General features: G+C 37.6%; 1 protein-coding gene and 1 pseudogene across 2 annotated transcripts in view; one reads left to right on the top strand and one right to left on the bottom strand.

Moving 5' to 3' along the window:
* Positions 1-4968, bottom strand: part of LOC149836771 (homogentisate 1,2-dioxygenase-like) — a 32468-nt gene extending 27500 nt beyond the window's left edge. Inside the window, exons 1-2 of one of the 2 annotated variants that reach the window (XM_090007113.1) lie at positions 4740-4968; positions 2816-3046 (exon numbers count right to left, since the gene is read on the bottom strand). In XM_090007113.1, the coding sequence (XP_089863239.1) occupies positions 2816-3046; positions 4740-4939 (431 nt within the window). In that variant the 5' untranslated portion in view covers positions 4940-4968. Of the gene's footprint in view, positions 1-2815; positions 3047-3528; positions 3642-4739 lie in introns of those variants that run through there. The other variant, XM_090007114.1, reaches the window with a different exon arrangement.
* Positions 4969-16826: 11858 nt separating this feature from the next.
* Positions 16827-20243, top strand: LOC149836770 (senescence-specific cysteine protease SAG39 pseudogene; annotated as a pseudogene).
* Positions 20244-26836: the final 6593 nt, after the last annotated feature.

The following is a 26836-nucleotide window of genomic DNA, read 5'->3' as shown; positions in this document are numbered from 1 at the left end:
ATGTACCACAAAAGATTCCTAAGTCTTTCTTGTCGTAAGAATCTTCCAAAATATTGATGGAAGAGAAGTCCCTACTTCAATCACCAAGAAGCCAAAGGCACACTTTACGAGGCACTTTGAAAAAGATGAAGAATCACACTATCTTCAATCTCCATCCTTGCTCTGATACCATGTGAAAATATCTCAAAAGAGATATAGTGCTAAATACGCACAACCACCACAAAGGGAGAGGTGCACAAAGGCACAAGAACACTTAGAACAATGTACACAAAGGTACAAAAAGAGAACCCAAATGCAAAAATATAAAGAATTTATTGAACAAGTTGAAGAACAATGCTCCAAGCATTGAATGATTTTACAATAGGAGTTCAACCCCTTTTATAGAGGAGAGGAAGCCTTGGAGGGGCTCCCACTAGTCGTTGGAGCCCCTCCAACGGTTAGACTAACCGTTGGAGGGGTCCAACGACTCCAAGGTTGACTAAGTCAACAAATGAAAAAAAAGAAAAGAGAAAAAGAAAAAAAAAAGGAAAAGAAAAAAAAAAAAAAAGAAAAAAAGAAAAAAAGAAAAAAGAAATAAATTACAAACATATTTACAAATGTAAATATGCGTAAAATAGAACAAAAGACAAAACTACCCCTGGGGTTACATGAAGGAAAATATATATATATATATATATAACAATAGATACATATACATATATGTATATGTATCTCTCATTACATACATATAAAAATATATGTACATAGGAGATACAATTTAACAGATACATCAAAAGTTATCAATACAAAATTAAGGCTGAAAGTTGTAACTCTTCTTGAAAATCCAATGCCATATAGGCAGATGATCGGGTCTCTAACCTACTTTTCCATTACAAGACCAGATATTGCTCATGCGGTTCACTCAGCAAGTCAGTTTCAACATGTACCAACCACGGTGTATATGAGTGCAGTTTTAAGGATTATTATATATATAACAAATTCTATAACTAAAGGACTTTTCTTATCCTCCGCTTCTTATTTAAAATTAATGGCTTATACTGATGCAGATTGGGAAGAAAATTCTAATGATAGGGTCTCAACTACCGTTTTTTGTATGTTTCTAGGAGACTCTAATATCTTGGAGATGTAAGAAGAAAAAAAAAGTCTCGTTATCTTCAACAAAAGTTGAGTATTGTGCCATGACAATGACAACTATGAAAATTATATGGTTAAGAAGCCTTTTAAAAGATATGAGTTGTCATCTCTAGCCCCTAAAAAATGTGTTGCAACAACTAAAGTGTTATTTACATTGCAAGCAACTACGCGTTCCATGAACAAACAAAGCATATAGAGATGGACTGCCACTATGTAAGGGGCGAGTACTCGAGAGGAACAATTGTGTTGCCCTATGTGACTTTTGAGTGTCAACTGACATATTTCTTTACTAATGCCCTATATTCACCTCGTTTCAGTTTTTCTCCTTAGCAAACTTTCGGTTATCACATTGTAAGTTTGGGGAGAGTGTTAAGTTGCAATGATTAGTATGTATATATTAATATTAATATATATATATACATGATGTGTATATGTATTAATATTAATATATGTATGTATATTTTATTTTAATATTCATGTAATAGGTCATGCCCTCTAAGGGCATTTTTGTCATTTTACCTTATATAATAGGCATTGCCCATTAGGGGCAGCTTTGTACTTTTATCTTTTTCTTTTTTATGTCTTTTTTTAATTTTAATTTTAATTTTGTCTAGCTGTTAGGACTAGCCCTCTTGCCTCCCCTTTGTTGTATATAAATGGGATCTTTCCCATATTGAATGTATGCTTCTCTTAAGCATTTTCTAAATGAATAAAATATTATTTTTTATATTTTGAGTGCGTTCTTGTGTATTTTCGTGAGCTATTGTGAAGTGTGGCCTTGTATTTTCCCATTAGAGGCTTGTGTATTGCCTTTGTGGCTTTGTGCTTTTGCCCTACATTATGTGCTCTTATGAGCAGTGTGATTGTTTTTGTATTTGGGTTTTCATTACAAAGATAATATAGCTACAGAAGAGTATTTGATGGCAAAAGAATAGGTAACTGACATTTTTCAATCCTTTTGCAAGCAGATGTATAGTTTGAGGAGAAAGAATATCTTGTCCATTATGTTTAGAGGCCCACTTGCTTTTCCACTCTCCTCAAAATCCTATCATCCTTTGCAGGTAGTATCTGTTATATATGGAAAAAAGACCAAATGACACCTATCAATATGTATATTATGCATGCAAGATTAAGTGTGGTGGGAACCAGCAAACTTTATTGCAGATGATGCAATCCATGAATGGAATCATCTATGCCTGAAAGCAATCAATTAATTAATGCCACATGACCTGCTGCCATGCTATCTTTTCTAGCCAATATAACATGACTGCTGTCAGTGTCAAAAGCAAACATTTTAGATTGTAAACTGCGTAAATGTCATCCTGACAATGAAATACGCATAGAGATCCTGTTTATAAGAGTTACTGATACCATACATAAGTCATTGCTCCAAATACACATACCAAAGCTTGAAAGAGGAGCCACATACAGTACCAAACTAACCAAGAACGCCACTGCTTATATCAATGTTCAAACAATTAAGGACATCAAACAGCAAGAAGATTTGGACCCACAATACATACTTCAACTTGTTAAGGAGACTTGAATAACATTATGAGAATAGAAGAAAAAAAAAATGGCAATACGAATAAAATAAAAATATCAAGTAATAAAAAAATAAGAGATAGGTAGTTAGCAAACATTAAATGGAAAAGAAAAAAAGTTGTGAGGTAAAAATTACATGTGAATAGCATAGCCATGCCGCAGGAAAGAGCTTCCAGCCCCACACATTGTGTAAATCCCATCAATGAAGTCAGTGGGCAAATCAGGAATATCTGCAGGTTTCCAGCGTAGCTGAGTTGGTGTGGCAGATGTTAAGGAATTGTTAAATTCACTTATCAGATATTTGTGGCATGGATTTCGACGTTGGAAAGGTTCATGTGTGACAGATGGTTTAATCCGATACAGCCAACTGACAAAAAAAATTGTATACATACATAAGACAGAATTTCAGAAACTAATAAGCTATTATCTTTTCCATCTAATGCATCAAATTCCATAACATGAATCAGGCATATCAAGAATGAAACAGATTAATAATGTATACTAACACAGCTGATGCAGTGGTAGCTAGTGCAAATTAATTTCCTTTATAAAAATTTCCAACGGTAATGGGGTGAGGGTCATTTAAAACTTTTCTCTGTATCATGGATAGTTACCTACATTGGAGGAATGTGTCTCTCGCTAGACAGAGGGAGACATCACATATGTTCAAATTTTCCCTAAATTTAAGAAAAGAAAATGAGTGCACTCTTTCTTTCACATTCCTTTTTCTTTCTTATGTTTCTCTCTGTTTTTTACTATAAATTAATTTAATAGATCAACCCTGACTTTCCAAAATATGCTATTAAGTAAAAAAGTAATTTTTCCCGAACTTTTTAGGCTATCAATCACCTTTCTTATCCGATCTGGAGACTGGATCCCTTCATTAGAGTGGCCATGTGGCTAATACAAGGGTAACCTTCAAGATCAAAGTCCACCTATTTGCATTAATATCTTATATTTACATCAACATGGCCACTTTCCATTATTGCATATGCAACTCTATGGCTACTAAAAGAAGAATAAGAAGTAGAAGAAGAGGAACAACAACAATGATGACTATTCTTCATTCCTTTCTCCTTGCTCTCTTTCTATACAATATAATGCCAAAATGGCAGAGAGAACGATGGTAGAAATCGTCTCCCCATTATTATCGAAGGGCAACAGAGTGACAGAGGGATTGCACTTGGTTGCCTGAGAATAGGTTATACAACTCATAGTTTTTATCAGAAGTCTCAGTCCCATATAAATAGGGTCTTGATTATAAAATGCTGGTGTCTGGTAGTCAATGAAGACCGATGGTAGTTATTCCTACTGAATAGAAGATGAAGAACCATATCAGGCACATGGAGTGGCTGGTTGAAGGAGGTGAAGGCTTTCGTAGACAAAATCTCTCCCAAACAGGCAATAGGAGATAGAATACATTTTGAAAGGATGCATAAGTCAATTTTCTCAAGGATCTTTAATGTGGCTTATAATAGGCCATGCTCAGGCTTGCTGGTTGAGAGGAGGGATTTTGGGATTCGAGATTGAGGACATCACTGCTAAGAGTTAGAACATAGAGATTGGGTTTCTCTAATGCTATCCTTATAAGATTGACAACATGATGAAGTCAGCTGGAATTGACTGGAAGTTGGTAGTGCATGGTTGGTTTTCAGTGAACAATTGAACAAATGTGGAGCTTTTACTTGAAGATGTTCTTTGGCAACCAGATCTAGGACTAAGGGCAGAGACTTTTCTCCCCTTGAGTGTTCCTTGAGTAATCGCCATACTCAAGACGCACACAGTCAGACGAGCACACCCAAAGAAAGCTCAAATCTCTACAATTGAGGGCTTCTTCGATAATGGGGATTCATAAAAACACTTAAAAAATCAGTGGGTATTTATCATCATGCATCACCAACAGCACTAGTAAAAGAAGGATGGTTCTCATGCATGCTGAAGCATTCATTACCAACATATCATTGATCATTCATCATCACTACCACCATCGTCTTCAGAAGGAAAGTGGGTCATGAAGAAGGCAAGAAAGTATAAAGTTGGTGGGAGAGAAAAAGGGAGACCTCCTGAGGTTATGATTGCGGGGAACGGTGAAGGAGGTTCCGGAGATCTGCTCGGCGTAAAGGCCGTAGGGGCAGACCAGCGGGCTGTTCTGCCCCAGAGGCAGCGCTCCCGGCAGCGCCTCCGATGATAAGTGGTTCCCGAAACCCGATTGGTACTCCAACTCCTTCTTGGATTGTTCGTTCTTCTTCTGCTCCTCCATTGCTGTTGCTCTCTCTCTCTCTCTCAGCAGTAGCAATCAAGCGAGATGATGGGGAAGATCCCTTCCGCTATGAAACAGTTTTTATATGTCTTGTTGCTTTTTATTCATGGAAACGAGATTGATCTTTTTGACGTACGTATTGAATCTGAAAAGCAAGTTGTTCTATTACATTACTGACACGTTTCATAAATAGCGACGCCCTTGTTGGGTTCTCATATGTACTTTGTGAGTAGGAGTCGATGTATGACAGGATGAGCTTGATTTTTAAGTGCGAATGAGTTTCACGTTTTACTAAAATACAAACGAAAGAACCGGAAGGGACGTAGTCTAACGTGCCACGTGTCAAAGAGAGGGGGAGGGGCTTAGTCTGTCAGCAAAGTTTGGGCTAGCCGTGCTTATCTTATTAAGCGGTCCAATGGCGGGGTCCACCGTTCCCATGATGTTTGGGAGAGGTCTGCTGTTGGGTCCCAAAGGCTAAGGTCCGATCAGGTGATATTATTTGAGCTATAGTTACCAGGAAACGAAAATGTGTACGAGAAGCGATGCGTGAAACGAAAGCGTGATCAAAAGTAGTATGAAGCGGGAAGCAAAATACGGTTACGAAGTGATTATGCAAGTGCATGAAAAATGAAAAGAGAACTTATAGAAAACAATATGAAGTACAGGCAGAAACAAATAAGAAATGACATGAAAACAATTATAAAATGATATAAAACCAACATGCACATGCAAGCTTATTATAAAAATATTATTGATTTGTAATATTAAAAACGGAAGAAGGGAGGGAAAAGCGAGTAGAAAGTGACAAAAAGTGAGGAAGGAAAGGTTTAAGAAAGTGAATCCTAATCCGAATCTGATTAAAACCTGAATTTCATTAAGTGTAAATATTGAGCTTTAAGCTAGTTAGATTGGGATTGGGTTTTATCCTTTTCTATCTGAATCCAAATCCAATTAAGTTGGTAATGCCTAGATCTGACCCGAATTCAACCCGTTGACATCCTCACCTACCAGGGAAATAAGACAACCAGAAAAGAAGTCAAAGAGGGGCTATTGGCTAATAATTGGGGTTGGCTTCTTCTTAGTTGTCTTACTAGGGCTTCTTCCTCCAACCAAACCAATCTTTTGTCCTCTTGGCTGCAACTCCCACCCTCTCTTCCCTCTCACTCCCCCACCATTCATGCGCTAGAAGGTTGTCCTTCATTACCTACTGCAACAAACCTTCACCTAATTAAACATCAACCCACCTAATTAAACATCAACCCATGTATAGGGCCTCTAACTTGCTCTAGGTCCCACATCATCCCATAAGGCAGATCATATTAAACTTGTACACCTTATTCAAACTTGTTATGCAAATCACAAACAAGATAAAACAAAACACAAAGAAAGAGAAAAGAAGAAGATGAAAAATTCTAGATTTACTTAGTTTGGCAGCAAGCTTACTTGCCTTCTTTGGTGATTAGGTGTCGCAGCATGCTACAAGTATGCAATAACATTGCTCCTGATCTTCCCTCATCTGCCACAGAGGGGTACGTTTATTTGGTAGGGGCAACCCTTGGTCAATAAGTTGATAGTGTGTCCGACGAACTTTTTACTAACTAAACTACTGGCGCTTTGTGTGCGCCAGTAAAAATCTTTATTGGCGCACCACAGACTTTTACTGACAATAAAATAGCTCCAGTAAAAGGGTTATTCTTGTAGTGCCATGGGTGCGTGTCCTTGCTTGCCGCAAGGTTGAAACTGTGTGTATTTTTTGGTGGGCAAAGTTGACTTGAATGAACTCGATCAGCAAAGCAGTTTTTCTCTGGTTATCTAGAAAAAAAAGAAAATGTCAGATGCTGAAACTACTAAAGGTTGAAAGAAAGCAAGTTTGCTGGCATGACCAAGTAATGCTATTACTAGACCCAAGGGGGTTGGTGTAGTAGGATGGGGCCTACGTCGTTTGACGGCCAGCCTAGGTTCAAATTCCATGGGCATCACTCCCCTGCGTAAGTTGAAGCTTGGCGACTCCCTGAAATCGAGAGGTAAGCCCTCAGAGTTTTATGTTGACAGGACAACGACCTTAAGTATGACTTGCGTGCCTGGGGCGATTTCTTCTAGTAAAAATAAAAAATGCTATTACTACAATCTATTTTACTTTTTCAATGGAGGTTCAAATTATAGGAATTCAGTATTCACTACTGTGGTTGTGGTAGGGGGCATGATAAAATCTGAGAAATTGATCTGTCTGTCAGAGCAACAACTAGTGGATTGTGGTATTCATGATAAAAACAAGGGCTGCAGTGATGGGCACAATGGACACAATTGGTCCATCTATACAACCAACTAGTGGGCTAACACTACAAGAAAATATGGAATTAGCGACGAAAGTTAGCGATGGAATTATTCCATTGCTAACTAGCGACGAATTAATGAGAGAAACAAATCCGTCGCTAAAATGAAACTATTTACGAAAATAGCGACTGCATAGGTTTCGTCGCAAACGCCGTCGCTATTTAGCGACAGATTTGGCGACGAAATATATTCCATCGCTATTTTCGTATTTTGTCATAATAGTCGGATCATTCAGCGACGAATTTGGCGACAGAATAGATTCTGTCGCTATTTTGGTAATTTGATTTACAACGGCTTAACGGCAGAATTATTCTGTTGCTAAATGTCGCGTAAATCTCTAATCCCAACCCTCTTTCTCTTTTCCTGTTTCACTATCTCTTCCACTGCTCCCGCCCGCCGCCCTCTCCCTCCTGCCACCCTCTTCCTCCCGCCGCCCGTCGGCCTCTCTCCGGCCCCCACCGCTCGTTGGCCGCCGCTCCCCGTCAGCCTCCCACCGCCGCTCGGAGACACACAGGTAAACCCTTCCGTCGGCAGGGGGTCGACCCCCTGCGTTTTCGGCAGGGGGTCGACCCCCTGCGTTGCCGGAAACGCAAGGGGTCGACCCCTCTGCGTTTCTGGCAGCAGGGGGTCGACCCCCCTGTGTTTTCGGCAGGGGGTCGAACCTCTGCGTTTCCGGTAGCAGGGGGTCGACCCCCCTGTGTTTTCGACAACAGGGGGTCGACTCCCTGCGTTTTCGGCAGCAGGGCGCAGGGGGTCGCCCCCCTTGCGTTTTCGGCAGGGGGTCGACCCCCTGCGTTTCTGGCAGCAGAGCGCAGGGGGTCGCCCCCCCCCCCCCTCGCGTTTCTGGCAGGGGGTCGCCCCCCCTGCGTTTCCGGCAAGGGGTCGCCCCCCTGCGTTCTGTGAAACTGTGAATGACTCATTAAATCAGTTATAGTTTGTTTGATGGTTTCTGCTACTCAGATAACTCTAGTAAAGCTAGAGCTAATACGTGCACCAAAGCCCGGCTTTTGGAAGGGCCATATTTTTTAGATAAAAGGCCTATGCAAGATTTTTTCATTTGCCTCGGTTTTTTTTTTTTTCCGGAGGTGGTGACTTTATTTTAACACAGTGTTTTTTGCAGATTTCTCAACGAAACTCGCTTGTGCTCCGCCACCCGTGGTAAGTAAGTGACAAAAATAATGCAAATCGGGTAAATACCCGTTGTGAGTAAGTGATGCAAGTGCATCACATGCTATTTAATTTATTGGATGTAACACTTTATTGTTCACACACTCACTTAGTTGTTGATATCTAAGACTGCTTTGTTGGAGTTCAGAGATAATGTTGAGCATGATTTTAATGTATGAGAATAGGAGTGTTCTTATTTTTGGAGTATGGATTTCATGCTAGGCATGGTAGTAGTTGGCGGGATATTGAAGTGTGTTTGCTGCAGGTACATGTTTGACATTTGTTTAATATGAATGATTTTGATGTATTGCAATGTTTGATGTGATTGTATCCATGCTTGCATGTAGTTATTTTCAATTTGTTTATTACTTACATGTGAAATTGTATAATAAAAGCATGCTTCAAGTGAATGTATCGTTTAATTAATAGTTTGCACATGAAAATATTAAGTTATCAATGCATGCATCATAATTCTTGTGATTGTATGACATCATATATTGCATGATAAATTTGATATTTTCTTCATCATAGCATTCTGATGGTTCTCTTTTAACAAGTTAGGATACTATTCGTAACATCATACGACAAAATGACTGCAAACCGTGAATGAATGTACCGTAGGATTGTTGACAATGAGTTATCGCATGAATATATGGATGGTGTTGAAAGTTTTATTGAATTTGCAACGGCAAGTGTCAGTACAGTGGATCCCACAGGTCAGATTAGGTGTCCCTGCAAGATTTGTAAGAATAATCGATTTGTAGAACCTCATGGCGTTAAACATCACCTATACAGGAAGGGTTTTGTGAGTGATTATCAGAATTGGATGTTTCATGGAGAAAAATTTAGAAACAATTTTGATGCATGGGTGAATATGATGGACCATAATTTATATATGAATTTGATATTTGATGCCGCATAAGCATAACCCAGTTATGCTATGAGTCCTAGTGATGTAAGAACTGTAGTAAATGAAGAATCACCAAACGATGCAACTAGTAGATTTTATGATTTACTTAGAGATGCTGATGAGCCACTTTGAAACGGTTGCGAGAGTCACACTATCTTGTCTGCAGTTCTTTAACTAATGAATTTGAAGTCTGAGTATAATTTGAGTCAATCATATTTTGACCGTTTGTGCATGATTGTGATAAGTATGTTGCCCAAAAATGAGAAATTGCTACAAAATTTCTATCGTGCGAAAGTTATGGTCAATGCTCTAGGTATGGGGTATAAAAAGATTGATGCTTGTCCAAATCACTGCATGTTGTATTTCAAGGATCAGGAAAACAATATATCATGCCCGTCATGTGGGCATCCTCGGTTCAAGCTAAAGACAAGAGGCAATGGTAGCACGAGATCAAAGGAAGTTTCATACAAGTCACTCCGCTATTTTCCTATCACTCCTAGATTGCAACGATTGTATATGTATTCAAGGACAGCTAAACACATAAGATGACATGCAAATAAAGTTCGACACGATGAAGAAAAGATCACGCATCCTATTGACGCTGAAGCTTGGAAGCACTTTGATTGTACTCATCAGAACTTTGCAATGGAAGTGAGAAATGTTTGACTCAGTCTATGTACAGATGGATTTAATTCATTTGGGGTAGATCAACTCCATATTCATGCTGACCAATATTTTTGTAACTCCATACAACCTTCCACCAAGCTTGTGTATAAAGCGTCCAAATCTTTTCTTGTCTCTATTGATCCCTGGTCCGACCTCACCTGACCAAAATCTTGATGTATATTTAAGGTCATTGATTGATGAACTAAAAGTACTGTGGGATGACGGTGTTACCATGTATGATGCCCACACAAAACAAAATTTCAATATGAAGGCCGTTGTTCTATGGACAATCAGTGACTTCTCTGCATATGGTATGTTATCTAGTTGGAGCACACATGGGAGGTTGGCATGTCCGTACTGCATGAAGGATACCAAAGCTTTTAGATTGATGCATGGAAGGAAGCCTTGCTGGTTTGAGTGTCATCGTCGATTTCTACCCAGCGACCATCCGTTCCGACGACAAAGGAATGCGTTTAGAGCAGGCACAACTAAAATGGAAGGTCCATCCACAAGATTGTCTGACATAGAGATTCTAAGAAGATTGCGATACTTTACAGATGTATTAACAGATGCCCACAATCCTACACCCTTTCGTGGATTTGAGAAGGATCACAATTGGACAAAGAAATCTATTTTTTGAGAACTATCATATTGGCCGACCCTATTGATACGACATAATTTAGATGTGATGCATGTGGAGAAAAATGTGTTTAATAATGTGTTCAATACAATAATGAATGTTAAAGGAAAAATGAAGGATAATCTGAAAGCTCGTATGGATTCAAATATTTTTTTAAATTTTTTTCCTTGTTTGCGACGAATTAGTGCCAGATATATCCGTCGCTAGATGTATAAGTTAGCGACGGATTAACAACGACTGTAAATTCGTCGCCAAATTGAGGTCACTGTTTAGTAATGACGGCTTTGCGACGGACGTTGTCGTTCGTTATTCCGTCGCAACTTAGCGACGAAACTGGCCACAGATATACGTTGTCGCTTATTAGCGTCAAAAAAATCGTGATAGAAGATATCCGTCGCTAATCCATCACGAATCCGTCGCTAAGCCGGTTAGCAACGAAATTAAGTCGTCGCTAATCCACTGATTTGTTGTAGTGTAAGAACAAAGACAACCTACCCTTACAAAGTGTCAAATGGGACATGAGATACTACCAAAAATCAGTAAGCATGTGACGATCATAGCCCATTATGAAGACATGCCTCCCAATAACAGAAGGTGCAGTACTACATGCCATTGAATTGCCTAGTAGCCTGCTTCTATTGTTGGCAATTCTATCTTTCTTTCAACTCTATACCGAAGGCCTATTTGATGTTGACTATGGATCTAATATAAGTCATGCACTTACTACTATTGGGTTACACAAAAATAAAACAAACAAGTATTGGATATTGATGAACTGACATAGATTGGAGAGAGATTCGGAACTGTGTCCACAAGATCCGTTTGGATCAACTTTTATTATTTAGATTTGTTTGGCGTGGTTAATTTGTATATATTTCTTTTCTTATATATAGGGATTCTTAGAGACTTTTAGAGTTCAAAGGTTGGATTGATTATTTACTTGAATTTTTGTTAATTTCTGCTAATCATCCTTGATTTTCAATAAATTTTAGTTTATCATAGATTAGTGCACAATGGTTTGCAGAATATAATGTAGATCTTTGCATTCAACGCTTATAAGCCTTGCATCATAAACCCTCGGGGTGAACATGAGTATGAAGCATGATTTTAGTGAAGTAAAAGGCTTGTGCAGTGCAGCTGAGGACATCTCACCTTGTTTAAGAGATACCAAGAAAGACCAGCTCATTCTGTACCAATGGTCGAATATCTGTCAGTTCGAATTCACTATGCCCAATTAATTATGGATCTTAGGTCTATCCTTCTGCATTGTCCTAGTCCCAATTTTAGGCTTTTCATAAGCCTTTGCGCTATAAATGTAAAAAACTATTGTCACGACTTATGGCCATAACAATGTGCATGCTGAAATTTTTTGAGAGAAACATTGAAATCAACTTTATATATACAAGGAAATGAAAACCTATTAAATGAAACATGATAGTGGATTTTCGGTATTTTCTTTAAAATTCCAACCTCATAGATGTGTTCATCACCGTTGATTTACTAGAAATTGACACTTGGATCATGCATTTTGCATGAAAAAATGGTATTTGGAGCCTCAAAAAATTATGAAAATTGCAGGCTGTTGATTTTTTAAACCTTAGAAAAACTTATCCAGAATCAAATGTTCCAAGAAGTGATTTATATAAAAAGAAGCATATAAAGCACATCTATATGGTTAGAATTTCGAAAAAACACAAGAATTTCATAAAAATCCAATAGCATGTTTCATTTAGCCGGTCTGGTATTTTGTAGGTTTTCATTTCCCATATATAAAAGTCGTTGGCAACAAGTGTTGTGACTTTTCCATGTCCATCAGGAATCTCCATGTTGGATACTGTTCAGCCTTAATTTTACAATGTTGAACCACCCATCCAGGTCTAGTATTCTCGAGTCTTCAAATAGGTTGTGAAAATGTCACTTTGATGAATGTTCAACATATCTCATCAGATATTCCAGAATGATTTTTGAATATCGGCCCACAATTACTGCAACAAATGGACATTTGTAAAAGCTTTCCACTTATAATAAAAGTCGGCAGCCCCAACCCCCCTCGAACTTGATCTCCCGTTGATGGCTACATGGCTCTGTTTGGGAGCCTTGAATTGAAGGTGTGTTGCTGTTTCCGCCAGTGCTCTCATCCCCTCTGCTGCTTGGGAGTAATTACTGGTGTTGCCAAAATGCTATATTGGTACTTGGTAGTGGAGTTGGCAACACCAATATCACATTTCAACACCATTCAGAGAATATTTTAAGAAACTCTATCCTCAACGCCACTTATTGGCAGAACCAAATGGTGTTACCATCCCAATATAAGGCACCCAAACTGAGGCTAAATGCCCCAAGTGGGGTTGGTGCAGTGGGCTGGGGCATTGGCTACTAGGCGGGCAGTCAAGGTTCGATTTCCATGGGCATCACCTTTCTATGCAAGCCAATGCGTAGTATAGGTCTCGGGGGCAGGGATTCTAACCTCAGAGTTTTACACTGTCGGCAAGATGACTGTAGGTATGGCAGACTGAGCCAGCTCGACCAGGTCTTAATGCTGATTGCAGTTTCTTCTGATTATAAAAAAAAAGCTGGAGGCTAAATAATATTTTATCATGCCTTAAGAAGTCATGCTTTCATATGCTTAATGGTTCCATAACAATAAAGTGAGATAAAATTATGATCTCCTTTTCTCATATACCTTTGATTTATAGTTTACCTTGTAAAGAATTTTAATTTCTAAAGAGTACATTAAAATGGTAAATTTTTTTGCTTATATTAAATATTTTTTTGAGGGAAATAGTAATCTTGGTTTTATTAAAACAGAACAGAAAGATGAGCTTTAAGAAGATGAGTTATGTAACACAGACTCTTTTAACAGAACAATGTACCTGCACCCTTACCCATACGAGCACAATACTTGGACAAGGCTTCCTTTCCTTTGTGTCGAGTAAAGTCAACCACATTGAAGTTCATTTCTGTCATAAAGTAACCTTAATTAGTTCAGTTTTATCTATATTATATATATATATATATAAATACATAAAGGTATACGTAATAGTAGTGTTAACTTAAAACTATATTAATATATATCCTCCACACCTGCACCGCAACCGCACCTAAAACATCATTTAGTTGACACCAATTAAAATTTTGTCATATCTCCCAACCAGAGAGCGGATCAGATGCTGTAGTTGCCTTTAATCTAATATTTGCATTTAAATATTTAAGATAAATATGACGTTCTGAGTTACTTTTTACCCTCTAAACTTGTGTGCCCTTTAGCCACAAAATAGAAAGCTAAACAAGTGGATAGAATGATTTAAAAAGAAAGAAAAGGTTAAAACTGTTATTTTTAAGAGTTAACTAGATTTTTTTTTATTGAAAGAGAAGAGAGAACTAGAGTTGTACCATGCAAGAATGAAAAATAACTCGTGCTCTTATCTGAGAAATTCTTAAAAAGTTGAGCTATTATCTTAAATATTTCAAACCTTAGGCAGCTAAATATAAATATGACATAAGTTGGTCGACTGTACGTGCATTACCTAAAACTTTAGTATGTTGGGGAAAAGTCTTGAACGCAACCAACTACGCACAGAGGGAAACCAGAGCGCGTGGTTGCTCTGTTGTGTGTGTAACTCAATATATTAGGCTCTATTTTCTTGTTCTGCCCCATAGTTTGAAGTGTTTTATGATAGATCTGAACCGTTAGATGTGTTTAGCATGCTCTATTTAGTGGGAATTGACTCTTGGATCAAATTTTTTTTGATGAAAAAGTGTATTTTATAAGCTGAAAAAAATTGATGCCTTCGTAGCCATTGATTTTGGATCACTGAAAAACCCTGTATACAGGGCGGATTCCGATGATCCAAAAGCCGGTTCCCACTAAACAAAACCTATAGATCACATCTATGCTGTTAGATGTGAGAAAAAATACCAAAAACTATGATTTTGAAGGGGCAGAATCAGCCCAAGACTCATATATAATATATATATACACACACAACCTGTAGGTGCAGCTAGTGCTTAGCTCCGAGTAGAACTCATTTAGCCATCCATCGCAGGCATGATGGATGGCCACAAAAAAAAGCAGAAAATGCATAAAAACATGTGTTTCTGTTTTTTTATGTGACGGTTTCAGAACGATCAGAAGTTTGTCACTAAAGGTCCGAACTAAAACTAGAGCCTTTGGTGACAGATTTTTGACTATCGCTAAAGGTCCAAGTTTTTGCTGGGACCTTTAAAAGTGGTCAAAAACCGCTGCTAAAAGCAAAAAATGCTTTGTGTTTTTGCTTTGGCCGTCCATCAAGACCATGAAAGATGTCTACGGTGTTTGCATCATTTTTGTGTTGAGTTGTTAAAACATGAGAACCAATGTGTGAACCCTGAATTTCATGGATTCTTTGTTCTTTTCTCTTGAATCTAACCTTAGGGATGTGACCTACATGCTTGGTTTTATCAGAACCCACTATTGAATCATGGGATTTTGATTTATAAACTAGATTTTTTTAAGGCTTTCAAATCAATGGCTTATATTCATCATAAATATAATTCAAGCATTCAAAAATCACATTTTTTCATAAAAAATACACGATCCAAGAGTTTGATTCCTTGCAAATTCACCATGCCAAACATATTTACATAGCTGGATTTTACAAAAAAAAATATTGAAAATGTCCATATTTTTAGTTAGCATGTTCTAGCAGTTCATATATATATATATATATATATATATATAAACGCCTGCCCACTTTCTCAACCTTGATTGTTGTTTTTTACATTTTTCTTACTTTTAACACCATAGATGTCATGTATAGGTTTTGTTTAGTGGGAACCGGCCTGTGGATCACCGGAATCTTACATGTATACAGGTTTTTATGGTGATACAAAATCAATGGCTATGAATGTACCAGTTTTTTCTAACTCATAAAAACATTATTCAAGAGTTGATTCGAACTAAATTGAGCATGTTAAACACATCTAACGGTTCAGATCTATCATAAAATACTTTAAAACTATGAGGCAGAACAAAAAATTGGGACCTAATATGTTTAGTTCTCATGTATATATATATATATATAAGAGAGAGAAATATGTGCCAAATGAGTTTTTCTGTTCTTTTGATATTTTTTCGAAGTTTTGACCCCATAAATGTGTTGGGCATGGTTGATTTACAAGGAATCCACATCTCGATCATGTGTTTTTTATGAAAAAAATGATATTTGGAGCCTAAAAAATTTAGAAAGATTTTGGACCATTGATTTTTTGAACCTTATAAAAACCCACCCATCTGTCATAATCAAACACTTCAAGAGCTGATCCCTATAAAATCAAGTACATAGATCACATCTGTATGGTCAGAATTTAAAAATAAAATGAAGAACTCTTAAATGAATAATGCACTCTTTCTGCCCATCTTCTGGTTCTGGCCCCTCAAAAACCATTATTTTTTGGCATTTTTCTCACATCTAACACCATAAATGTGATCTATAGGTTTTGTTTAGAGGGAACCGGTTTTTGGATAATCGGAATCTGAATTGTATGCAGTTTTTCTGGTGATCTAAAATAGATGGCTATGAAGGTACCCATTTTTCTCAGTTCATAAAAATGTTTTTCATCAAAAAAACATGATTCAAAAGTCGATTCCCACAAACTAAATTGAGCATGCTAAACACACCTAACAGTTTAGATATATCATAAAACACTTCAAAACTATGGGGGCAGAACCAGAAATGGGACCTTATATATATATATTACCGTCATACTGTGCATGACGTTATATTCCATCACCACGATACATGGCTTGGATGGTGGTGTGCGTGGGCCCCACTCTAAGCATATCTCACGGTCCAAATTTGAGATGTACGGTGGAGATTGAATATAACGGACGACTGGTGATATATAGTACGACGGTAACTGCTAGAGAGAGAGAGAGAGTTTTGAATGCCACAAACAGACGTAAACGCAATTGAGCACACCAACAGAAAAGCAACCTAACTTTGCGAAGCCCAAATCTCGTGTTGTAGTCATGAATGCGTGAACACTAGAACCTCAAATCTAAACGTAATAGACTCTGTATTTGTTAATTATTCCTATCATTATAATTTCCAATTATTTTTCTTTCAAAACTAAACGTAATAGGAAAGACATAAGAAATCATACTGAACTGGAAATCTTTGCTCATCAACATGGATCACTCAGCTTCTCTCAAGCTTGCCGGTTTCACAGCATTGGTCCTTATGCTCATCTCGTCCTTGCTCCCCACCGTCGCATGCAGACACGACTCGTCACAAGACCATATGCTCGAGAGGTACCAAAGCTGGATCGAGAGGTACAATCGATCTTACAGAGACGAGAATGAGAAGGAAGAACGCTTCAAGATCTTCACTAGTAATGTCAGGTTGATCGATGCGCACAATGCTGGGAACCTGTCTTACAAGTTGATCTATAACCAGTTTGCGGATATGAGCAACTGGGAGTTCAGGAAGACTTACTTGGGGTACAAGCCTTATCCTCAGTGCATTCCCGGGAACATGAGCGGGTCTGGTAATGGGAATGCATCTTTGCCTGATAGTGTGGACTGGAGGCAGCAAGGAGCCGTTACGCCGGTCAAGGATCAAGGCCAATGTGGTCTCTTTCTCTCTCTCTCTCTCTCTCTCTCAATACTTTCGTTTTTTTATGACAAGGAATGCATTTTGGCACGCCCCATCGAGGGATTTCTGCGGAAACGAAAGAATCCCTCGTTTGCATTGCAGCTATGGGCTCTGCGGAAAGCCCTTGATGGGCGTGCATTTCCACGGAAAGCCTCCTAAGCATCAGCTTTCCGTGGCGCACAAACGCACCTTTAATGGGCCTCCCTCCCTGCGAGGCAAACTCCCGATGGGTCACTGACACACAAACTCTTACAAAGCCTACCAGTTGAAGGCGAGCAAAGATCCAAAGAGCGGCTAAGTACCATAGTTATTTGACACAAGCAATCACGTAACAGCATTTCATGTGGGTCCTGCACCCTGTAGCCATGGGCCCAATACAATGCTGTGATGTGATTGTCTAGTGTCACGTAATCATGACAAGCCTCTCCCTTTTTTTTTTTTATTACCTGAAAAAACCGTCCCCAACACGGACACCTCTGGGAGTCAAGCCTGGGATGAAGGGCTAGGCACCTTATCTCCTCAGACCTGCTGCTGACCGAGGTGAGTCTCCTCTCTCTTTCTCTAAACTTTTGCTGCTTAATCTTTGATAAATTCTTGATTCCAAAAAAAAACTTTGACAAATTCATGCACATATGAACACAATATAGCATGAGCTCTTAGGTTTCAAGCCAACTTGCCCTTAAAATTTTGGGAAAAATGTATCCTAACCGTAGCTTATTTGATCAACAGTCTTTCCCCTATCCATTGCTTGATAATACCCCATGCAAAATCCTTTTTGCCAAAACCCCGTGCTACGATCACATGCGAGTGTTTGGATGCCTTTGTTATGCTTACAACATACATCATGCTCATAAATTTTACTCTAGAGCCAAAAGGTGTGTGTTTATAGGTTACCCACATGCCCAAATTGGATACAAAGTTTATGACCTTGAAAACCATAATGATTTTACTTTCTAAGACGTGAAATTTTATTAAAATGAGTTTCTATTTCAAAATTTGAGCAAATTAGACAAAGACGTTGATATGGTTTTGCTCTTACCAGTTCTTGATTTTTGTGAACCCATCGTCCAACTTGAGGATGCACACTCGAACTCCCAATTAACCAATACCCCATAAATCACAAATCACAGCCATAACAAAAACATAAATTCTACCGCACCCGATCAAACTGAATCCCAACTCAGTCACTCTACGAGGCATCGATCTCAACCAAGTCATCTCAAGGATTATAAATGTTATGTTGTTACTCCTGTCTTCCAATCAGATACCATAAGAGAGACTCACCTAAGTGATCAATATCCTCTTTCTCAATATCTCAGTTATGAAAACTTTTGTCTTTTCCATAAAGCCTTTCTTGCAGCAATAACCCAAAACTCTGAGCTTAAAAACTTTGCCCAAGCCATGGATCAGTGGCATTGGCAAGATGCTATGGCTGCGAAACTCAATGCCTTAGAAGAAAACAACACTTGGACGTTGACCAAATTATCTCCAGAAAAATGCCCTACAGACTATAAATGGACCTACAAAATTAAATTTATATCTGACAGATCTATAGAGCGATACAAGACTCATTTAGTAGCAAAAGGCTTCACACAATTTGAAGGAGTTGACTACCATGAAACATTTGCCCCAGTTGCGAAAATCATCACCATCCGTTGCCTATTCGCTATTTAGAATTTATATTTTTTTCAAATTGATGTCAATAATGCATTTTTACATGAGGACCTCCATGAAGAAGTTTATATGAAATTATCTCTTAGGTTCATTCGACAGGGAGAGAATTGCGTATGTCGATTGAATAAGTCAATCTATGGACAAACAATCCTCGTGAAATTGGTTTTCCAAATTGTCTTTCGCCCTAAAAGACATGAGAATGGTACAATCTAAGGCAAATTATTCTTTGTTTTCTAAGATTACTAATAAAGTATAATAAAGGACGAATGATCTTTCTTGTCTAGGTGGATGATATTGTTATTGTTGAGAACAACCTTAATCAAATGCAATTATTGAAAGATCACATCAACAACAAGTTTTATCTTAAAGAAGGATAATCTTAAATATTTTTTGGGAATCAAAGTTGCCCGATCCAAGAAAGACATTTTTCTTTCACAGCGCTTGAAGATGATTTATATTGTACACTTATTTATATTTTTTTTTCCACGTGAACAAGAATTAACACTTCTCCCCGTTTGTTCTTCTCACTTGCTGTTTCACTCCTTAGCATTACCATTTTTACAAATTCCCGTGGTGTACGGGTGCCTTTCACTAGGGCTGCATGCAGGAGTGTCAGTGACCCCACCCGGAGATTAACTTTGTCATAAAAGAAAAACATTAAGGACCAGTTCTGGGTGAATGTCATGAACAGGAAGTTGCTGGGCTTTTTCAGCCGTGGCTGCAACAGAGGGACTCCACAAGATCAAGACAGGCAAGCTCATCTCTCTCTCAGAGCAGCAACTGGTCGACTGCGACGATCATGGAGAAGACAAAGGTTGCGAGGGCGGATACATGGACGGAGCCTTCCAATACATCATCAAAGCAGGGGGGCTAACAACAGAGTCCGGTTACTCGTACCACGCCGCCGACGGAAGGTGCAACTCCACTGCAGCATCCAAGCACGCAGCAACCATAACAGGTTACAAGGGCGTACCTTCTGATAATGAAGCAGCATTGCAGAGTGCAGTGGCAAACCAGCCTGTTTCGGTAGCCATTGATGCAGGGGGCATCGGTTTCCAGTTCTACTCTGAGGGCATATTTGATGGACCTTGCGGCACTCAGCTCGATCATGGAGTCACAGCCGTTGGTTATGGGCAGCAAGGCACAACCAAGTATTGGATAGTGAAGAACTCGTGGGGTGAAAGTTGGGGGGAGCAAGGGTACATTAGGATGAAACGTGGTGCTATGAATAAGCGTGGCTTGTGTGGAATTGCTATGCAAGCCTCTTATCCTCTTTAAGAAACCGTCCAAGGGGCAAAAACTTTACAATATATAGTTTGCCTGTATGTTAACCACTTTTACAAGCTTTGCCTGAACCATAGTTATGGAATGCATGGATGTAATAAAGAAAATGGGTTGTTTGTTGTGTTTTATTGGGGGTGGAATAGTTGATGAATTTTAGCAGTCTGACTTGGTAATTTCATGTGCATTATCAACATGCCTTATCAAGCAAAACTGCAAGTCCTCAAGGAATTAAATGACTTTTTTCATCGAATCTGATATGCGTTTTAGGCTCTGTTCGGGAGCCTTAAACACGGATTGTAGATAAGCATCTGCTGTTGTAACTTAGGATATAGCCTACGGCTTAGTCCAATTCCGTGCCACTTTGATAGATCAGTATGTGTCATTTTTAGGTCCAAGCTACCATGCATAAGAAATCAGGAGATCCAAGTCTTAATGAGGATCTCATGTTGAGCAATTGTGCTTTACTCTAGGTGGTGTTGGTCTAGGACCGTTAGGTCCATCCTTCTTTGGGTCGCCCCACATTTGAGTCCTTTTCTGTAGACAGTCAAACATGTGGTTTGACTTATGGGGAGGTCTATCTTTGACTGTGTTTTAAGTAGTGGGACTAATGGTCTTTAGTTCTTTGAAAGAGAAACAAATGAAATATGGAGAAATGTCCCTCATATATATATATATATATATATATAGATAGAGAGAGAGATGGCTCTTTTTTACCATCAAAAGAGCACAGAAGAGGGATTTTCATATATGAGAAGATTAGATCCTCAATACTGAAAGCTTGAGAAAAAAAGCATTTTAACCTAATTTTTACACAGTAGATTGCTTCGGTGGCCCCACGATTTCTTTCCTCTTCCTTTGGAGAGGGTTTTCCATATAAATTTGGCGTATTCTTTGCTTGTCTTGCTTTCTTTTGTGTTCGTCAAATTGAGTGTTTGTAGTAGTGATAAGTTTTTATGTATTTAGAGCTTATGTAAAATTGTCTACAAAGTGTTTGTTGAATTTCTTGTTTAATTCACATAAAGGGGAAGCTTTTTGCAACTTTTGGTTTCTTCCAACAGTTGGATTGTGCTCTTTAAGTGGGCTGGTGTGCAAGTCACAGGTTCAAAATTCACATTTTATTGCTTCCAGCTATTAAACTGCATTTATACTCATAAAAAAAAAGTAGGCTGGTGCCTTACAAGTCTCTTGAAATGTTGTGTTTCATTGGACCAGATTTACTAAAAGAAATGCATCCTAATGCCTTGGTTGTTGGATTATACTGATGTAAATAGAGAGGGCTTGATTTATGATAAAGTACCCACTACTAATTATGCAGGCTACTTGCAAGTAAAATAATGGGGAAAGCAATCAATAATGAAAAGAGTTTAAAAAGTACCCAAGTAAGGAACAAACAATCCAGAAGTCTCATCAACAATTGAACTGTTTTCTCTCTCCCAAATCACCTGTTTATAAAAAATCTCTGAATCTAGGTCTTCATGTGGGTTTTGGATCAGATTCGATTGAACCACTCTCTTGCCCCCCAAGAAACATAGGCTAGGGCGACGGACTAAAGACGACCCTCCATCGTCCCCTCATGCTCTGCACATACCTCTGAAGAGCGTCCTCACCTTGATTGTGTTCTTGATCCGTAACGGAGATCACCTGAGAATTGAGCCTACCATCCTCCGTCAGAGCTGAATTAAGCGTACCTGGATCAGGGTCTCCTGGGTGGACCTGCTCTGCACCTGCATCATATACCCAATTTGGTCAACAAGATTTGAAGAATTCAAGTGAAATTGCAGTTTCTTGATCGGTTGATCACTTGATATGGACAGGAGTTGTTTAGCGTTCTGCAAGTTCAAGCAGGAAACCTGACCCTCCTTATCTCCTGTTATGCATCATATTGTGTCATTTTGATGTATGGTACGTTAGTTAGCCCAAAGACTTCAGGTTTATATATTATGACAAAATCACCCCAACACAAAGGGCACACTTACCAGAAAAACAGAGGAAGATTTTGCTCATTATTCTGAAGTATATCACAGCCTAGTAACAGCGAAGTCATTGCCGTTTCATCAGCATGGTTGGCTGCCTAAGTTAGCTCTGATGATATCTGGGACAATTAATTGCTATTAAACATTTCTCATAAATTGTAAAGTAGTCAACATGCCCAAATGAGCTAGGATTGAAAGTCTTCATTAGAAAATATGTAATTCTCTATGTTGGGATGATATTCTTCATTCTGTTCCCAAATCCATGCTTATTATCATGCATTGTGCCTTGCAATCTACAGTTTATTATGTTATCATTGTGCCATGCATTCTACAGTTTATTATATTATCATTGTACCATTTATTCTACAGTTTATTATTGTTCATTGTACCACGCATTCTAAGTTATTATCATTCTTCATTTTGTTGTATGTCCTATACAGGCCAATGAAAAGTATCAATATGAACGTGTTGGTAACAAAAATATAACTGGTTATAGTAATAGTTTTAGAAGAATTTGGTTCAACAAAAGCAAAGGATGTGCAATTCATATAAGAGATAAAACTCCATTGATGCACAAAAATTCCAAGAGTAGGAGACAGCCTACTATAATATGCAAGAAATTTTAGGACTGGAAATCAAATGTAGTTTTACACAAAGACCTTTGAAGCTCAAGAAATTCATAAGGTGATCGCAAAAATTCACTACACATGATGAGTGGTGCAACTATTATCATGAAATAAAATCATTTTCTTTTTTCCACTAAGTGGCAAATACTGGATAAGATGGATCCTATTTATACATAAACACAAAAACAGAAGCAGAAATGACTTTGTGATAGGTGGATTGGTAGAGCACTATCCCAACCGAGGAATATATTCCCAATTATGCATATAAAAGAAGAAATTTGGTAATGACCAACTAATAAGAAATTGTGTGTGTGTGTGTGTGTGTGTGTGTGTGTGTGTGTGTGTGTGTGTGTGTGTGTGACTGGATTAAGAACAAATATCAAGTTGAACCTAGATGATCTCAAGGGCGCGTTTGAATGGATGAATAGGTTATTTTTTAGATGGATCCTACAGTTTTTTTTTTTTGAGAACTATTCAAGTAAAGTGCCAAAAAATGAAGTGGCTGAAACAAAAACAAACTTGATGGTTCTGGATGAACGGCAGCCAAGGCTGCTCTATACCGTCAGAGCAGCCTCTGACCTGATGCACTTTCTTAAAATTGGTAGGCCCCAGAAACTGTATCAGTCATGCATTTATGAATTTCGTTTTGGTCATGTTCAAAAGTGATTATGCACTTACACATTTTTGTGTGTGTACATATATGGGTAGGTGCTTAATGGGTTTTTTAGGTTTTTTTTTGTTTTATTTTTAAATTTTGACCATACATATGTGATCTATGTACTTTATTTTATAGGGATCAGATTTTGAAGTGTTTGATCTCGACACATGAGTGAGTATTTATAAGATTAAAAAGATCAACGATCCAAAATCTTTGTAAAATTTTGTGGCTCCAAATATCAGTTTTTCATCAAAAATACATATTCAAGTGTGAATTCCAAGTAAATCAACCATGCCCAATACATTTTCTGGGTCAAAACTGTAAAAAAATATCAAAAAAGCATAAAAATACATTAAGCAATTTTCATTAAGCACCTACCCATCTCTCTCTCTACACACACACACACATATATATATATATAGTGCATGCTAAAATTGCTTTGCATTTGTGGCCACCAGTGTTGTTAGTGATCGTGTCGTATCACCAAAAAATCGATATGATACTGATCCAAATTGGTTATTTTTTATTAAATATAAAAAATATTTAAAGTAAAATTTTCAATATTATTTTAATAACTTTAGCACGTGTCATGTTCTGATTGACACATGTCAGAACAATTCACTTGAGAATCGGTGTCGGCCAATTCACCTCAATCGTTGATTCTGATACTGGCAACATTGGTGGTCACCCTAGTTTAGATTTTTGGCTCGGGCAGTGTCAGCCTTGCACCTAGCATATTGTGGAATACAAGGGTTTGTTTGAATGTCACAATTTTATTTTATAACCAAGACATGGGTTCATTTATTTTTATGTAGTTTTTATGGAAAGTACTGAGTTGACATCTTTTCTCATCTGTGAAACAAACATCTAAGTATCATCATGGAAAAGTGTCATGCTAACATGATGCAACTTTTTCAATAAAGCATTTTAAAAATATTTTTTCAATAAAAACGTCTGTGCAAACCGTGCATCAAATCATAAAAACCAGCTCACATGAGTGGTGGAGTTCAGGTCGATCTCAGGGAACGAAAAATACTTTGTATTCAGCAAACAATTAACTACTCTTTATTGCCAAAAATAAAAATCAATTAATTGAGTAAATAAGGGAGAGAGTGCAACCCTCTGCGGAGGACTTTAAACAATAGAATAACGACCTTATTACAAACCCAATTAAATGAATAAAATAAAATAAACCCTAATCTAAAAATAAAGAAAAGGTCTTCAGTGCTTTGAGTTTGTCGCTTTGTGGTAATGCTTGTTTTCTTGAACTCTTGCTCTCTGAGGGCACTTTGAGAGCCTGGAGGGCCTTTTGAGGAAACCTTTTAGGGACCTCAGAGGGCTCTTCGAAGGTACGAAAAGAGGCTCACCGCACGTCCAAACGCTTCCCTTGTTGCACCCAAACAGACTTCAACTCTCTCTCCGATAGAGAAAATGCGATGAACCAATGACGATGGGGTTTAGAAGACAGATTAAAAAGCATAAGAAGCAAGAAAGGAAAAAGGTAGGCAACCAGTCGATCGAAAAAGGGAAAGAAAAAAAGAAAGAAGGGAAGGCAGAGAAGAGAGAGAGAGGGGCGTAGGATCCAGCCAAGAAAAAAAATAAATTTTTATGCTGAACAATCCTATTTATAATAAGAGAATTAGGTTAAAAATGATTTTTTCAAAAAGAGTCCAATGGTTTTTCAATAATTTTCAAAAGGGGACTCTTCTTAAAAATGTGTTTTTCTAAAATCAAAATTCTTAAACTAACTAAAATAAATTAATTGCAGCCTAATCTATCTAAACTATAATTAAAAAAAATTCAAAACTAATAAAAACACTAAAAATAGGACAAAAATAGGGTTTTCTCAAAAAATTCAATATGAGGTCTCGAAAAATTAAGCCAAACCAGAAAATGCAATGATTTCTTGAAAAATTCAATTTAAAATAATTTCTCGAAAGAAACGATAAAAATAGGATTTTAATGCAATTTTATCATGGATCATACATAAATAGATATGAATAAAATGCAAAATATATGTATGATAAATTTTTTTCATGCTTATCGTTTATTAGTCCTCGAGCAAAAATACTAAACTAACCAAGACAAAAACCTAACTCACTTTCGTAGGAATCACGATTGCATTTAGCGTATAAAACAAGCTCTTTCAACTCCTAAGTTACCCCAGTGGACGAGTGAGGTCTCGTGAGGGTTTGCAGTGATGCTACCCACAAATATCTCTATCATGTATGCATAAAGATTTCAATTCCAAAAAATATTATGCAGTTAAGGATTTTGTTTTCACAAATATTTTATGTCATTACACTTTTAAAGCATAATTAGAGTCTTTTACAGGCCGCCACAGAATAAAACCTTTTCTTTTACTTTTCTAGATATTATAATCATTTATGCTTTATTCTAAGAAAATCAAATATATACTTGTTATTATTTATTTATCCTCACTCATATGTTTTCTACATAGGTTTTCTCAATATTTATTCCTAAGCAGTGAACTTTTCCTTTTATGCTCTTAATTTTTTTTTATTTTCAATTTTGTATACTTTTTCTTTCTTTCTGTTGAGCACTATTTCAAATTTTTAGTTTTCGTGACCCATGTAACGAGCTTTGGGCCAATGACTTATAGGCCAGACGACCTTAGGGCACCAGATACAAAGTATCCCTTGAACTTAATTGCTCGAGTCACTAGACCTTCCATTTTAATAGTTTACGTATAGCTTACTTCTTGTCATGTATAATGTCAACATTTATTATGCACTCTATAAAGTCCATGTATAACAGGCTTTCGGGCCGGTGGCTCCCAAACCAGATGGATTTAAGGCACTAGGTGTAAATACCCCTCAGGCTCTACTTGCTCAAACAAAATAGGCCACAAATATTAACTTAGTGATTTCTTTCGTTATCCTTTTCGACATGGGACTCAAACACTTCAACTTTTGTCTAAGCTCAACTACTAGGGAATACGAAGACATCAAACAACATGCTCTTTTTCATTTTTGAGTTCTTCTTTTCAATGTTGTTCATTTGTTTAGTTTTTGAAAAATAAATTATGCATATTCATACTTATGATTCAAAATAAACTCTAACATGCATCTATCGCCATTTCTTTAAAATCTACATAAATAACCATATTTTTCTAAATCGGTGTTAGAAAATATTTTTGTGGGGCTTAAAAATTCTCTAAAAATGTCAGATTATGTAAAACATTCATATAAGGTCAAACTCATTCCTTAAAAGCCCCATTTTTATGAGTTGTCATCAAAAGTACAAGTACAAAGACATAAAAAAAATCTGGGTGTGCAAACTATAGAACCTAATCCACACTATAGAACC

The sequence above is a fragment of the Nuphar pumila genome, chromosome 5 (genome assembly GCF_984573655.1).
Source record: "Nuphar pumila chromosome 5, dmNupPumi1.hap1.1, whole genome shotgun sequence".
NCBI classification, from domain to species: domain Eukaryota; kingdom Viridiplantae; phylum Streptophyta; class Magnoliopsida; order Nymphaeales; family Nymphaeaceae; genus Nuphar; species Nuphar pumila.
The sequence above is the reverse complement of the archived record's forward strand: the minus strand, read 5'-3'. Positions and strand labels throughout refer to the sequence as shown.